This window comes from Mastigoproctus giganteus, chromosome 2 (genome assembly GCF_048544385.1).
Source record: "Mastigoproctus giganteus isolate SK-2022 chromosome 2, ASM4854438v1, whole genome shotgun sequence".
In the NCBI taxonomy this organism is placed as follows: Eukaryota; Metazoa; Arthropoda; class Arachnida; order Uropygi; family Thelyphonidae; genus Mastigoproctus; species Mastigoproctus giganteus.
Window position 1 is genome coordinate 95933434 of NC_143576.1, and position 17771 is coordinate 95951204.

The 17771-nt window shown below is 35.8% G+C and overlaps 1 protein-coding gene across 4 annotated transcripts in view; it reads right to left on the reverse strand.

The window, feature by feature from the left end:
- Positions 1 to 17771, reverse strand: part of LOC150089441 (cubilin-like) — a 321441-nt gene that overhangs the window by 128851 nt on the left and 174819 nt on the right. For all 4 annotated transcript variants that reach the window (XR_016548045.1, XM_090389480.1, XM_090389481.1 and 1 more), the window contains one exon: positions 14473 to 14571. Coding sequence is in view for 3 of the 4 variants with exons in the window: in XM_090389480.1 (XP_090245606.1) it covers positions 14473 to 14571 (99 nt within the window). In the remaining variant the exon portion in view is untranslated. The remainder of the gene's footprint in view (positions 1 to 14472; positions 14572 to 17771) is intronic.

Below are 17771 nucleotides of genomic sequence, written 5' to 3' on the forward strand. Positions count from 1 at the left end.
CACCATCTCCAGTTGTTGATTCAATTGCTTGTGCAAATGTTCTGCGTAAATAATAGGCCTTAAAAGTAGTGATTATGCCTTGATCCATAGGCTGCAAAAGATTTGTCGTATTTGGAGGTAAAAGTAACTCACGTTTTCACACAAATCAGAAAGTGCTGGTGGATGGCCCGGGGCATTGTCTAAAATTTATAAAATTTTGAATGTAAGATTATTTTCTTCACAGTAGGCCTTAACTTTCGGAAAAAAATAGCTAGTGAAGCACTCTTCAAATAAATTTTTCGTGACCCAAGCTTTTCGATTAGAGTGCCAAACAACAGGGAGGCTTGCTTTATTAAAAGCTTTACCGAAAGATCTGTGAGTTTCATTTCTATAGATAACCGTGGTTTTAATTTCAAATCGCCTTCTGCATTGGCTCCCAATAAAAGTGTTATTCTATCTTTAGAAATTTTATAGCCTGGTTGAGCCTTTTCTTTTTTTGCTAGAAAGATTTTTTTTGGCATTCGTTTCCAAAAAAGGCCTGTTTTATCAACACTTGCCGCTTCTCCAGTCAATGCAACATTATGCAGTCCTGTTCTTTTCTTAAAATGTTCAAACCGGCCTTTACTGGCAGTGAAATTTTCTTCAGTTTCCGCTTCAATCACTCTTTCTTTTGAAGAACTTGCTTGAACATTTTCTTCAGTTACCGCTCTACCCAAGTTTTCTATTGTTGACTTTTTCTTTAACATTGCAAAAATACTCAAGGCTTTTGTTTTTATGGTCATTGTGCAGATTGGAATTCTTTTTTGATTGCAGTCTTCTATCCAAGTAGCTAAAAGACGTTCCATCTCAATCATCGTAACACTTCTATTTCTAGTGGTTTGTGTGCATGCGTGCTGACGATGAAGCAAGCTTACCCTTATATGCACCGATTTTACTTAAAATCATCCGAACCGTTGATTCAGGCATTCCAAGATGTCGGAGAAATTTGTATTTTACTATCACTATTTTAAAAATCTTTTTATGACTTAAAATTTTTCACCTAATGTTATCACTTTTCTTTTTACCGGAGGCACTATCAGATACACTTCTCCTTTTATAGTAATTATTATAGTTAATAATTACGTAATATATAAAAAATTTATATAGAAATTAATGTAATTAATTAGTATGCACAGTAATTACTGTAAACAACAAGTAATGGCGGGAGATAAGTCTGCACATTAACACACAACGCAAGAACAACTGAAAGCAACTGATCTGCATGTATGCAATAAATGTGCTGCAGCTGGTGTTGTCCTTCAGAGTGTATAATGTTAGAAAATATTTCAATTATTGTAATAATACAGTTTGAAATAATCCGTTTCTTTTTATTTTTGTATGATAGAAAAATAAACTAGCTTCCCACACTGTATCTTGCGTTCGTTTTTGTTTATTTCCCGATAACGCTTCTAGATGGAAAAAGTATGATGTGACGCGATATAAACAGTAACTCCCTTTCATGAACAGAGCCACGTGTTCACTCAGAAAACAAGCGATGTGTTTCTATAATGTTCTCTAATGTTATGCATACTTTAGCAATGTATTTGCATTTGTAGCTTAGTACTGACTTTCGTAGCATCACCAGCCTCAGTTTCTGTAGGTCAAACCAAAATACTGCGCTAATCGAAAATTGGTAGCTAAATATAAACCGCGCTAATCGAGGGATTCCTGTACAGTACTACTTGATTGTACATAGCAATTACCTGCAAAATTCAAGTCTTCCATGGTAAGAGCACCCCTTTGTGTTCTTAACTAATCTGCTTGCTTTTCTCTACACCTATACCAAGAGATCCACATCTTTCTTAAAATGAGGCTTCCAGACCCTGTATGCAGTACTCAATATGCAGCCTATCCACTGACTTTTACAATGGGATAATCACTCCCCTTGTCTCTTCTGGCAAAATTTCTATACATCATTCACAGAATCTCACGAGATGTCCTAGCAGCCTGTCTGAACTGCTCAGAACATCATGTCAGATTTTACAATTACTCCATTCCCCACCCTTGAGTGGTACCACTTGATTGGTATATTATTCAGTAATTACTGCTGCACATATACACTACCTTGCATTTACCAATACAGTACCACTTGATTGCACATAGCATTTTTTTTTTTTTTTTATGTGAACCCCAAACACGAGAGGTATTAGAACCTATAGTACTTAGTACCGTGCTTGGGTTGGAGGTTGAGAAGACGAAAGAAGATATTTGTTGACATTGGACTTGAACTTCTGTAGATTGTAATTTTCAGGAAATACGTATGAAGGAAGGTTGTTCCAGAAAACGGCAGTTGAATGAATAAATGAGGAAGATGAAAAGTTGGTTCTGTGGGTTTGAAGTTGGACAGTAAATGGATGTTGGCTGGTGGCGGCACGTGTTCGGACTGTTTTGAAAGAGAGAGAGCGGGAATTATTGAAGCCAATTCAGAAGAACAGAGCCCGTGGAAGTATCTGTAAAAGAGGAAAGCAGCAGAAACAGTGCGTCTATGAGAGAGCGAGTGGAGAGACTCTGTTAGAGATGAGTCATTAATTAACCTAACTGCCCTCTTCTGAATGGAATCAAGAAGCCTGAGAGAGGTTTTGGGGGCACCACCCCAAATGTGGGAACAATATTCCATGGCAGGGCGGATTTGCGATTTATACAGAGTGAGCAGCTGTTTGGAAGAAAAGTAACGCCGAGAGCGAAAGAGAAAACCAAGTTTTTTAGATGCAGAGGAAGCAATATTTGTAATGTGCTTGTGCCAAGAGAGATTAGAAGTCAGGGCAATCCACAAAAGAGATATATCCTTTTGCCTAGAAATTGGAGTGTCACTAAAGATAAGCATAGGAGCAGAAGAATCCTTTTTGCGAGATATAAGACAAGACTGAGTTTTAGAAGGGTTGAAATTAACTAAGTTGTCTTTGCCCCACTGGAGAATTACCTGAAGATCGGCATTTAAGGAATTGGTAGCAGATTTTTGAGAAGTTGAAGCTGATTGAGCAGGACAAGATTTCTCAAAACGGAAAGTTGAATGCAATGTGCTATCATCGGCAAAACTATGGATAGGATTTCCAGTCAATGGAAGAAGGTCATTGATATACAAGAGGAACAGAGTGGGGGAAAGAACTGAACCTTGGGGGACACCGGCATTAGTGGAGAAGTTAGAAGACAGAGAGCCATCTACCATCACCCTCAGTGAGCGATCAGAGAGAAAACTGGATAACCAATTACTAAAAACAGTTGGCAAACCATAAGATGGAAGCTTGTTTAGAAGACCTTTATGCCAAACACGATCAAAAGCCTTTGAGATGTCAAGAGCAACAACTTGTGTTTCACCGAACCTTTCCATTGAAGTAGTCCACATAAGCCAGGATATCACCAGTGGATCGACACTGGCGGAATCCATACTGGTGATTGTTGATCAGACGGAAGGTTTCTAGGTAGTTGAAGAGTTGGAGGTTAATTGATTTCTCCATTACTTTAGAAAGAGTAGAAGTAATTGCAATGGGACGATAATTGGATGGGAGGGATTTGTCACCTTTTTAGGAACTGGCTGGATATGAGCAAATTTCCAAGCAGAAGGAAAAACACCTTTGGAATAAGAAAGTGAAAAAAGGCGGCAAAGAATAGGAGTAAGTTCAGGAGCAAAGATTTTGAGAACAAGTGGAGAAATACCATCAGGACCTGGAGCTTTCTTAGCATCAAGATTCATCAAAATCCTTCTGATATCCTTTTGACGGAAGACCACAGGAGGCATTGAATGGACCGTGTTGGGAATGGTGGGAGGTGTTTTACCAAGTTCATTAATACATGAGCTGGAAGAAAAATGGGATGCTAGCAGGTCAGCTTTATCCTTGGCTGAAGTGACAACAGAACCATCTGGTTTGGACAGAGGTGGAAGCAGAGATGGGCAAAATTTGCGGCCAATAGTTTTGGCAAGAGACCAGAATGCTCGGCTACCATTAGGGCAAGAAGCAAGTTTTCTATTCTTAGCCTGTTCAAGCTCTAGTTTGGACTGATTAATAACTGCTTTACAATTGTTGCGAGCTTTGGTGTAGGCAGAAAATGAAACTGAAGAATTAGAAACAAGCCAATTACGATATGCAACATTCTTCTCTTGAACAGCCTTAGCACATTTATTGGAAAACCAAGGTTTAGATAAAGGATGAGATTTTAAAGTGGAGTGTGGGATAAAGGATTCCATTCCTGCAAGAATAATTTCACTGACACGATCTGAGCAAACGTTGACATCAGAAGTTTTGAAACAGTAATCCGACCAAGGAAAAGAAGAAAAGAATTCACGCAGGTCATCCCATCTTGCATTCTTGTAATGCCAAACAACACGAGGTTGGGAATAGCCATGAGATAAAGGTTCCATTGGAGAAGAGACAATCACCAAGTTGTGATCTGAAGTGCCTAAAGGACCTCTCACTTCGACCGTGTACTTAGAAGGGTTGTTTGTGAGAAAAAGATCAAGCGTATTGGCTGTATGATTCGGATTGTCCGGTATTCTTGTAGGTAAATGAACCATCTGTGCTAGGTCATTAGTAATTGCAAAAGCCTCAGCATCTCCACCTGCTGGGTCGGTGTGACTAGAAAACGGAAGCCAGCTGGAGTTGTGAACATTAAAATCACCAAGGAAAATTACCTCACTGTTAGGAAAGTTGGACTGGAGAAAGTCAAGTTGCAACGAGAGGAAGTCAAAGAGCTCCAAGTGATTAGTGGAGTTGGGAGAACGGTAGAGACAACAGATGAATTTGACACAATGAGGTAGAGAGATTTTAAGCCAGAGAAGATCGAAGAGAGGAGATTCCAAATTGCCAAGTCTCTGACAGGGAATATCAGAACGGACATATGCACAAGTACCACCTTTGAGGCGAAAGGAATCATACAGCGAATAATTTGGGCATCTGAGATGAGCAGTAGTTGAATCAACCGATAACTGAGATTCTGTCAGAAAAAGTACATGTGGTTTGGCAGACTGCAAGTGGAAATGGACATCGTTGAGATTAGAATTGAGACCACGTATATTTGTGAAATGAATTAGGAAGTCCTTGGGAGGTTTAGATCTTTTCGCAGATAAGCTTGTTCTATTAGTTTGACAATTCATGGTGTATTCAATAGTAAGAAAAAGTGGGTGGGACATGCTGTATGAAGTAATGAAATTTTTGGATATGGCGTACATGTGGTAAGAATATACCCAGATCCTTGACATAACGTGGCCTCGACAATGCTCCCCGCATACACACTACTCGGACTCCCTCCAGTCACTATCTGGCAGAGTAGAGGTAGCAAGATTATACACTAGCTGATCCGGAAGCCTCCTAGAGAGTTACCAATAGGTTCGGTCCGGTGTACTAATTAGCGGCCGGCCTGTGAAAACCGTTTTAGAGCTGTACCCTTGAAATGTAAGGAATATTGGATCTCGCCACGACGTTCATCATAACCTCAAAAGTCATCAATCATACTGCATGATGGAAGAGATAGGGAAGGGTTGACCGGAACTTAGCTCTAGAGACTAAACATCGGTTCCACCACTTCAAGCCTCCAATATGCAAAGTGGTGGTATTTCACCGGTTGATGAGTCATCTACCACCTAGTACTGCCTGGTAACATAGAGGGGCGGCGTTCCTCCATGTGGTGTGGGCGCCACACCTCGACCCCTGCTTACGTTGGTTCACACCTGGGTGGTCACCCACCATGTGCTTGTTCATGGAGGTTATACCCAGGATTACTAACAGTCCCACCATCGTGAAGGTGAAAGCAGAGGATTTGGCTGTCACAGACCGTCCGGACTTCGCCGAAATTGGGTCCACTTGACTTGAGTGTCACCCAAATATCAGTTCCATCAGCGTTTTAGACTCCCAGGTAGCAAGTACAGCTTGTCTGGCATATCTGAGAGAATGTCTGTGACAACCTCAAGGACCGTACTACTTGATTGCCTAGCATTTACCAATGCTAGGCAATCAAGTAGTACTGTTTCGTTTCTGTCATTAATCCTTCTTTGCATCATCCGTAAACTTAGGCAACAAGCTTGATATGCCTTCATCAATATTATTGATAAATACCGTAAAATAGTTCAGGGACTAGCACCAAACCCCGAATGACTCCACTAATGACATTAATCCAAGAACAGCAGTGCCCATTTATAATCACCCTCTGTTTTCTGCCACTGAACCATCTCTTCATACATAGCAGTAATGTGCCTCTAGTGCTACAATACTCCAATCTGTACAGCAGTGTTCCTCATAGAGCACTGTCAAAAGCTTTACTGAAATCTAGATATATGATTTGTTTGTGTCCAGTTCCTTTGTATCATAGCAGCTAATCAGAGTGATCAGACAGGTTCCTTCCCCACACAAAATAACCATGCTGCGATTACTGTATAATTCCATTCCCGTTAAGAGGATACTGTAATACTTCTTTAATTACCCACGTCACCCTTTTGGTTTCACATTGTGAAATGGGAATACATTTGCAAATTTCCAGTCCAGAGGGAGCTCCTCTGAAATGCAAAGATGCTCTCATAATTATGGCTAAAGGTTTTCTTAAGCCTTTTACTGCCTCTTTTATTATAACTGGATAGATCCCATGTTCACCAGGCACTTGATCAGGTTTAGCCTCAGCAACTTCTCTTCCACTTTCCTTTAAGTTATCACAAAAATTATTTAGCCTGCCAGTCAGAATTTCATACACTTTTGACATCCCCATCCCTAAAAAAAATTCATGTGTAAACATGAACATAGATGCAAAATATCTATTCAAGTGGTCAGCAACCTGAGAAGGAACATCAGCAGTTACACTATTCGTACCTAGTGGATCAATGTGATTCGTCCCTTTCCTTCTAGTGTTTATGTAAGTTAAGAAGTTGGTTACTTTTCTTTGTATGAAACTACTGCCAGTGGCACAGGGAAGTACTTTTACTTTTAGAAAGCTGGCTACAATGGTCTCACACAGTTTTACTCTAATCAGTAGTTAGATCTTTTAAGTAAATTCCACATGGGTCAATCCATGTCAAGTGGCCTAGGGGTCCCTGCTCGACCATCTTCAATTGGTGTGGATGTTTAAACAGGTTTCAAATGAAGCTGTGCAAAATTTCAGTTCAAAATATAGTATGCTTGAGGCACCAGCACCTTTTTTGTGGAGGTTACTTGTGTTATGCAGAATAAATCACAAAAATTTTTCCAAGTTTTAAGTGTTACTGTTGCACAATGGTGAGAGGTAGTGCTCTGAAACTTGGTATACCTAGTTAACTTTTGGCACGGAATGCAAAACTTTTGGTGCCCAGGTTCAAAAACCTTCACATTTTTTACAATGTGGTCTAAAACACTGGCACCAAAAATTTGTCGTGACAAATTTAAGCAAGACTTTTCAAAGTAAACTTTGAGATGAAAACATTTGGTGCCTTCTTCTTTGGACATTCCACTTACCAACTGCATGAATTCAGCCTAACTAAATATCAGCTCTTATACTTATTTTCTGGCAAAGATATTTTCCTTCAAAGATTGACTCAAAATTTGAAAGTCAAATTTGACCTATCTTAAGGGCAGATATCTTAATGTGGGACACCTTCAATTCTCTCATTTTTGCCACCACTGGAAAGAGAAGAATTTCAGCTACAAGTATCATGGTTTATCTGTTTTGTGTATTTGCACTTAAGGCCTTAAAATTAAGCCTAAACATAAAGTAGTTTTATGTGCCATATTGTTATTTTGTAGCAGAACACTCCCTTAATCCTGCCTAATGTTTAGAATAAGCTAGAAATAGAGTATATTCTAGAATTCTGAAATATTCTATAAGAATAGCCAAGAATATTATAGAGTATTTTAGAATCCTTGAATATTCTTAAATTCCAAAAAAAACACTGATAAACATTCTAGAATAATACAAAAAAGTATAAATAGCTGATATTTGAACCATGCTGTTATTAATGTGTTTTATCTTCATGATGAACAGTTTGTTTATTTTATTCCTCTTTTTTTTATTGTTTGACTGTAGTAAAGTAAATTAAGTTTTAATTGCTTGCAGAAACATCCACTTATTAACCAGCATGAAAGCTATGGAATCAGAAGATTTTGCTAGAGATATGGATAATTCTAAATGTCATGTGCTATCCTATACATGCAAAACTGGGTTAAAATTATTTAAAGAATTTGAATTTGAAGAACAACAGCTGATAAGTCAACGTTGTGGATTAAAACTGGGTGAAGAAGACAATTTGTCTACATCATGAAGCTTTGCTTTTGACAAAATTTGAATTTTTACAATGTTCATGTTGCAATCCTTTCCACAAGAAAAATCATATGGTGAAAAGAGTTTACAACCAATTGATTTGTCAATGGCAGACTACCTGAACGACCTAACAAAGGTAGACATAAAACCAGGCCAGAAGCTGGGCCCATCATGCTGAAAAGAGTCCAACGGCCAAAAAGCAGCAACAGGAACATCAACTTCATCTGGATCAGACCATAATGACAAAATGCATGTGACTGAAAGCTTGAACATAAGTTTGATGACTATTGGTATTTCTCCTCTGAAATTTCAGTGAACGGCTAAGGGAGACTCACAAGGCTATGCCAAAAGGAAGGCAAGTCAAGTAAAAGATGTAATTGCCAGTAAAATTGCATCTATTGGTGGCTTGGATCCAAATGACATCATGGAGCCAAGTACAAGTCATCAGTGCAGAAATTACTTAGATTACAATGAGCTGCTGAAAGAATTGAAAGAAAAATTGATGGTATAAAGTCATTCAGAAAAACTTCAAATATTAACACTAGCTCCAGTTAGTTGGTCCATAAAGAAAACAATGGAAGAGTTTAGTGTCTCAGAGAGAATGGTCAAGAAAGCTAGAAAACTTAAAGCAGAAGGAGGAATCATGGGCATACGTGGAAAAAAAGCTTTCTGAACAAGTAATATAATAGATGAATTAAAAAAGTTTCTACAGAATATTTTTGAAAACAATGAACCAGAAGATATTATTGAATTCAAGCAATGGATACACACTGACAGAGATACACTGGACACAAAGCAATTAAGAATAGAAGATTTTATTGAAGAGTCGATTACAAAGATATTTAACCTTTCCTATCATCACTGCATTGCTAAACATCAAAGCTACCATTTTAAGTCAACAAAGGAAAGCCTAATGACAGGAGAATTGGTCATCTTGATGGATTTTGCAGAAAATTATTCATTTGTTGTGCAAGATGTTGTTCAAGGGTTCCACTGGGAGAATAGCCAGGCTACATTGCATCCATTTGTCATTTATTACAAGGATGTTGAACTTCAGAATATAAGTTTCTGCATAATCAGTGACTGCCTTCGACATGACAATTGCAGTGCATGTTTTTCTAACCAACTTAACTAAATATTTGAAGAGTTTCATGACAGAAATCAGGCACATTTACTACTTCAGTGATGGTTCTGCAGCTCAATACAAGAATTTCAAGAATTTTATTAACTTGTGTTATCATCAGAAGGATTCTGATATCAGTGCTGAATGGAATTTCTTTGGCACTAACCATGGCAAGTCACCATGTGATGGAATTGGAACAATAAAACGATTGTCAGCACATGCAAGTCTCCAACGCCCAATTGAAAATCAAATCCATTTGTTTTTCAATTGGGCCAAGAAATGTTTGAATTTTTGTGAGAAGTATGTGACTGGAATAAAATTCTGTTTTGTTTCTAAAGAGGAAATTGAGCAATAAGGCCATTTCAAGAGAAAAGATTCATAGACAGTCATACTATTGCTGGAAAAAGAGAAAATCACTTCATTCCTATTGATGCAAGACAGATTCGTGTTTGCAGAGTATCAAATGACACACTATCATCACTTGTAGTTCATGTAGATCAGACTAGTGAAACCAATATTCAATATGTGCCAATTGTTAATTTACAACCTGGTCAATACATTGCCTGTATTTATGACAATAACTGGTGGATTGGAAATATTTGCGAAATTTCATTTGAAGAACATGATGTATTGGTAAATTTCATGCACCCCTCATGGAGCAGCTTGCTCATTTCACTGGCCTGCTAGACAAGAGTTCTGCTGGATTCCAACAAATTGTCAATCTTCCAGCTTCAAAAACAACAATGGAATGACAATATAGCTTGCCTGAAGTAGTAATATCAACCATCAATGAAAAATTCCAGTCGAATATCTTCACATTCACTTGCTTATTTCAAATTGTATTGTATTTTAAATAAATTTTGTTGCAGTTATAACTTCTTTAAAGCTTAGAAACCAATAGAACATCATCTTTATGCCTGGAATCCTGAATAAAGACCACTTTTCAGGCTTAGGAACTTGCACTAAAGAACCCCATGAAATTTCTTTTCTTGTCATTTGCACCCCTATTGTAAAAAATACAATCTTTTTGTGCATTGGCAATATATCCTTACTCCTAAAACCAAAGGGCACAGTAATTGCAGAAAATTTCACTGTTGTAAATGCAATAGTTTGTCCTTATTGAGATGTGAAACTTCACCATCAAATAAGTATGCAAATATTATGTGAAAAATATAAAATGTTTAAGGCCATTTTTTAGGCCTTAGATAGCAAGACACAAAACTGAAAAACCACGAATCATGTTGCTTAAAACCTGCTCTTTCCAATGGTGGCAAAAACGAGAGAATTGAAGGTGTCTCACATTAAGATATTTGCCCCCTAAAGATAGGTCAAATCTTGAGTCTGTCTTTGAAGGAAAATATCGTGGCCAGAAAACAAGTATAAGAGCTCATATTTAGTTAGGCTGAATTAATGCAGATGTTAAATGGAATGCCCAAAGGTTTTTATTTCAAAGTTATGACTCAAAAGTCTTGCTTAAATTTGTCGTGACAAATTTTTGGTGCCAGTTTTAGACCGCATCATAAAAAATGTGAAGGTTTTTGAGCCTGGACACCAAACATTTTGCATTCTCTGCCAAAAGTTAACTAGATATACTAAGTTTCAGAGCACTACCTCTCAATGTTGTGTAACAGTAACACTTAAAACTTTGAAAATTTGTGCTTTGCTCCACATAACACAAGTGACCTCCACAAAAAAGGTGCTGGTGCCTCAAGCATACTATATTTTGAACTGAATTTTTGCACAGCTTCTTTGGAAACCCGTTTAAACATCTACACCAAGTTTCAACAAAATTGATGATGGCTGAGCAGGGACCATCTTCAAAATTAGGCCACTTGACATGGAATCACCCACATCATTACATGGAACACTTACACTTACTGATTTTTTTATCTACAGATTCTTAATGCACGAAGAGTTACTGCTGATAATCAGATCAAGAATATTGCTTTCTCTTGTTGCCTCTCTAACATGCTGCTGGTGTAGGAAACACATTATCTAATCAACCCAGAAATTTTCTGCTACTGTGTGAGTGATCAACCCATAAGTTTCCATCAATATCTGGAAAGAAATTCCCCCATTATCAAATGACTATGATAGTACATTATACTATCATAGTCATTTGGCCTATGGCATACTCATATTTTTACATTAGTTTTCCTCAGCACTTATGTCACACCAAACTGATAATATTGCTCTGGTCACCAACAACTGGGTGAACTATGTTAGATTCTATATGTTTCTTAACCAAGCACACTATTCCCCCTCCATCTTGTGTGTAAACTTTCTACTCACTATATGCAAATACCACATCCCATGTCTGAATGGCACCATGCTTCTAATATCCCTACTGTGTCTGCATTTGATGAGTACTCAAAATTCAAAAATTTGTTTACTATACTTCTAGCATAAGTGTACATTGTATACATGCACCTGTATTTTTTCTTCTAGTATCCCTAACAGAGCTGATAATCAGATCAAGAATATTGCTTTCTCTTGGAGCCGTATCTGCTCTTCCCATGAAGACCACCAGTAGACTGTAATTTTCGACACCTCACTCTGACATCTAACTTTCTTGAAAGTGCCAGGAACTGATGGTTATTTAGCAGTCAATTTTCTTGTCCAATAGTTATGCATCAGCTGCATTAAAAGATTAATCACCCACTTACTTTTGATGTTTCTCCCAGTAAAGTTTGATAAATATATACATGCTTTCTTTAAGGATTTCCATCTCATGAAATGGTATGGGTAATGACTTTAACAGTAGTTTTATTAAAATTAATGTATGTCTGACTTCTTGATTATTTTAAAACGCTGAATATTCATTTTAAAATAATAAAGAGGCAAGAAATTGAATTTCAGTTATTCTCAGACAAGATGAACAGTCTCACCCCTAGAATCCCGAGTTCTCATAGAGAAGCAATTTACAGATATAATTCACTGATGCCTAAGTACTTTAGTGACTCTTGCACAAACGTAAGCAACAGCAGATAGGTATCTATTTACTGTCAAATGATTTTGACAGTAAATAGATACCTCCTCTCAAACTTGCACTTGAACTTGCCTCCTCTGAAAATTAACTTTTCCAAATTGCTGTAAGAATTAGATAGTAATAATAATAATAATAATAAAAAAAAATTTCCCCACTATTTTAATAGGTGAATCTGGAAATTTTATATGGTTTAACTGCCACATATGTGAGAAATCTGCAAGCATCTTGGTTCTTTATTTTCCTTGCTAGCCTTAATTTTTTAAAATATATATATATTTTTTTTTGAAAAAAAAAAAAAAAAAAAAAATCTTTCTAAGCAAAGTGCACTTTTTCAGGGGATTCAATGTATCTTTTAATTTACATTCTTTTAATTTACATTCTTTCAATTTTTATATTTTTAGTTCCACTATTTTAATTTCATTCTTAGACTGCAATTATACTTTATTAAAGCAAGAAATGTGAAAAATTTTCTCACTTGTATCTGCTTTTCTGTAAAAACAAAGTTTCTAGTCTTCTTATGAATGCTTTAAGATAATACTATATCCCCATGCTTTGTGATTGTACGGTAGCAAAGGCCATCATTCATGTACAGAATATGCTAGTGTGTTAATTTTGCTAAAGTGTTTCCAACACTTCTGAGACATTATCCAAACGTGTTGATTTGGAATGCATTCTGTGCAAGATGGAACAAATTATTTTTGACATACATCCTTTGCTGTTTTCCAGTTACATGCATTATTCCTTCTATTCTTTCCATATTTTTCAGAAGCTCAACTAATAGCACTATATTGTTTTTCCAAAGCTTCTGCATTAATTTTCAATAGTGGCTCTGCAAAACCACTACTGATCAGTTAATAGGAAGATTAGGGAAGGTTTCTATAAATAGATGTATAACTTACCTTCTTTAATAACTGTAAGGCTTAATGTGTTTGGAAAGAATAAAATGTCTGCAAGCATTTTGGTTCTTTACTTTCCTCACTAGCTTTAACACCCCCCCCACCAAATGACAAAGTTTCCAAGCAAGGTGAACTTTTTGGGGATTCAATGCATCTTTTAATTTGCATTCTTACCAAATCTCCCTATTAATAGAATTTCTCAAAACTTGAAGGTTTTGCTATTCTATAGCTCAATAAAATCCATTATTCGTTAAAACTCAGATAAATACCATTAATAAAATATCTTTCTCATGGCAGTGCTTTCCTTCCATTCTAGTAATTTTTAATGGGCAAGAACTACCATTAATATCATTATATATGTCCTTTAGGCAATACTTTTTTTTTAAAAATCAGTTATTAAAAATTTCTCCTAGTAATGCTAGCAAAAAGTAATTAGTCTGTAGTTGCCTATTTCATTCCTAGAACCATCTTTGTGGATTGACAATACATTGGCTGTTTAAAATCGCTCACACTGATAAGTATCACTCCCTTGCCTTCATTCTTAAGATTACAAGGAATGTATTTTGAACATCTAATGCAAATATTTTCACAATTAAAACAGACTTCGACATCCTCATATATAATTTAGTTACTGTTTTCTTCATTTTCACATACATCTACACATACAGTTTTTTACAATTTCTAATGTAATTACCACACATTAATGGTGGAGACTACCAGGAAATCAGCACATATTTAGTTTTGCATCAGCATTCATTTTTATTTTACAATTTTAAAGAATTTACTTTTTTTAATTTATAAGGTTTACTGAATTTTTATAAAAATTACCTAATATCAAATTTTAAAAAATTTAAGATATCTAGGATTTTAATATTTATACTGTATTCTCATTTAAAGATAATTGTAAAAAGGTGGCTACTGCACTATAATTTTTCAGCACCATCTATCACCAGAGTTTATGATCTCAGATGTCTTGTTAACATACACAGCAATTTGCAAAATCAACAATAATGTAAAAATAAGACTAAATTCATACATGCTATTTATTGGTGGCACAAGTTTAGAATATTAATTGAGACTCGTCTGTGACAAATCCTTCAATTCATTTTGCTGTGCTGAGAGAAAATACGAATAACACAGACTAAAAATTCTCATTTTACTAAAAGAACATAAAACATGCAAAGTCTTATTCATCTTCCCACACACTTTCATTTAAAGTGATAAAATATACTTACTGAATAATTTTACAACAGCTGTTAAGTTAGTTTTTATTTTTGGGTACTTTGATTCAAAAGACAGTAGCAATGCATTAGAATGTGATCGAAGATCCTGGGCTGTAAAAGTTAAATAACAGAGATCACCAAGCTGTCTCTCTACATACTGCATGTCATAACATAAAATATACGGAGGGACTATAAAGAAATATCACATGCACTAATAAACATCAAGATGAACTATTCATTTAAAAACATAAATCTTTTGGACTTTTTAGCAGTGCCTAAGATAATTAAAATACAAATTTAGGTAACTAAATTCAAATCACTTAGCAATGACAATTTTTATCCAGGAACTTTCTATCCCTAAAAGGAGAGCAAAAAATAAACAAAAATAAGAAAACTAAACATTAGTTAAATACAATATTGTCCTGTTTAAACTTGAAAAATTACACAGGTGTAAGTTTATGCAATTCACCATTGTAACTCTCTAAACGTATTACAAAAACTTGTTCGTTCACTTACTCACCTAATGTGCACTTACTTTTGAAAATTAACAGTAATTTTAAAAAATACCGTTAATTAACAAAAATGAGTGCCTTCAATCCCAAAAACAGGGCAAATTTGGCTTGCACGCACATTCCCAAAGTACTGCCAAAATTTAAACGTGTAGGTTTTAATGTTTTTAAATATATATTGTGATATATATATATTATGTTTGTATATATTAAAGATGTTCGTAAAGTTTAGATATTGCAACTAAACTTTTCCAATGTTACACATGACCTTTCAAATACAGGGTGGGCAAAAAGTAGGTATACAGTATTGATCAGGGTCATGGTATTTTTATTTTATTTTTCATTATTATATCTTTTTAGTTTACAGGTTAATAAGAACATTGTATTTTTCTTTTTCTTTTCGGGCATAGTAAAGGAGAAGGTTTTTGAGAGGAAGCCCCACACAGTGGACGAATTGAAGGAGCTCATCTCTCAAGCATTTATCGACACTGGTGCTAACCAGAATTTGTGTGTTACTGTGTGTCACAGTGTAGGGGACAGGTTCCAGGAAGATGGAGGACATTTTGAGCACCTAAGAGACTAAACATGACCTGATCAGTACTGTATACCTACTTTTGGCCTACTCTGTATAATAAATTTCACTCAAACCATAATTATCTTTTACATATTTTGATTTTTATTAAAACAGAAATGTCTTAATATATTATTATAGACTTATTATTAGCATGGAAGAACCCTGTCAATAAAAATAATACAAAAAAGAAATTTACCTTTGATGGACCACCTCTTAAGTACAAGATAAGAACTACAGGTTAAAAATACTAATCTACAATCACAAAAGGAAGCAGTGCATGTCTAGTGCAGATAATAAAAAGAGCCAAAAGTAAGAGAAAAAGATGAACCTCAGAGAAATGCTGACAGCAGCAAGTATAAATATCACCGATATATGGGATATTTATACTTGCTGAAAGATGGAGGTATGAGAAGCCAACACCATCACAATTAATGGATATGTACATTGAGTAGCTACTTCAGTAACAGCATTATGTATTCATACCATGCAAGTTTAAGCAGATGTAGATAAGTAGGGACTGTATCTGAGCAATTAATTTCAAGAATGGGCAAGTCTGTGCCACAGCTTTGTTAATATACCTAAGAAACTGATAAACCTGAAAGGAAAGTGCAAAGATTCTCTCAGATGTATCAATGTTAGTCAAATAATCAATAACGCAAGAGGCTAATGGAAGCTGACAAACCTTTAGCATTACTAGTGTCACATGATGCAAGAAAGTAAGGTTATACAGCATCAGCAAAAAAAAAAAAAAAAAACCCCGACACCTCACATTTCACCTATTCATTTTATCCAATAATTTGTTGTCTAGTTCTTCCTTGAATTTATTTACACTATCAACTTCCACAACTACAGATGGAAATCTGTTACAGCAATCAACCACCCACTGGCTAAATGCAAATTTCAGCACATCTATTCTGCAACCGTTATTTCTCAACTTGAATTTGAGCCAGTGGGTGGTTGATTGCTGTAACAAATTTCCATCCAATTAATTGCCCATGTGTGTAGTCCAAGCAAAAGGAGGAATCCCATCAGCATTGAGTTTGTTCAATTCATTCAAACCCTTAAACACTTCAATCTAATCACCTCGCAGGTGCCTAATCCATCGATGCTACAATTTGCAGAAGTGAAACCTTTCTTGGTAAGAAGACCCCTTTATCCTCCTCACCAATCTCATTGCTCTTCTCTGTACTTGTTCTGGCAGTTCTACATCCTTCCTAAAATGAGGCCTCCAGACCTGCTAGCAGTACTCAAGATGTGGGCCTTATACAATGGGATAATCACCACCTTATCCCTGCTAGCAAAATTGCTGTATAACTTTGACAAAACCCCATGAGCTGCTTGGACTGCACTGACAAGAGAATTTCATAACAGACTGAACAATTATCCCCAGGTCTTTATAAGTTTCTCTACCCTGATTGTAGTACTACACAGCTGGTACTACAATCAGGTTTAATATTGACAAATGCAAATTATGCATCTGTCAATGTTAAACATCAACTGCCATTTCTCAGCATCTGTCTAACTTTTCTAGATCCTGTTTCAGTAGCATACTGTAATTATTGTCATTAATCACCCTACCAACCTTTGTTATCCTCCTCAAACTGTGGCATTAAGCCTGACATGTCTACATCAATATCATGTGATAAATATTAGATAGTATGAATCAGAGCTGTACTACTCAATATGTTCTACGTTGATAATAATATTAGTAAAATAATAAGAGGAGTTTACCTCAATATAGTGCGTAGAACACTTCCGTATGATACCCTCCAGAAATTAAAACGGAAAAAACCGACAACTTACCGGTACATTAGAGTAAAATATAAATAATTAAATAAACAATTTAACACAATTCAAATCAATTTAAAACAATTAAAAATCAAATTAACGCAATTAAAAGAATCTAATGAAAATATTCAAAACAGTTTTTGAATATTTGAATTGTGTTAAATTGTTTATTTAATTATTTATATTTTACTCTAATGTACCGGTAAGTTGTCGATTTTTTCGTTTTAATTTCTGGAGGATATCATACGGAAGTGTTCTATGCACTATATTGAGGTAAACTCCTCTTATTATTTTACTAATATCATTGATAAATATAGAAAACAACAATGAGGCCCAACACCAAACCTGGGGGACTAACACTAATAACATTAGTCAACGAAGAGCAATGCCCATTGATTACTACTTTGCCTTCTCCCACTCAACCATCCCTTTATCTATAG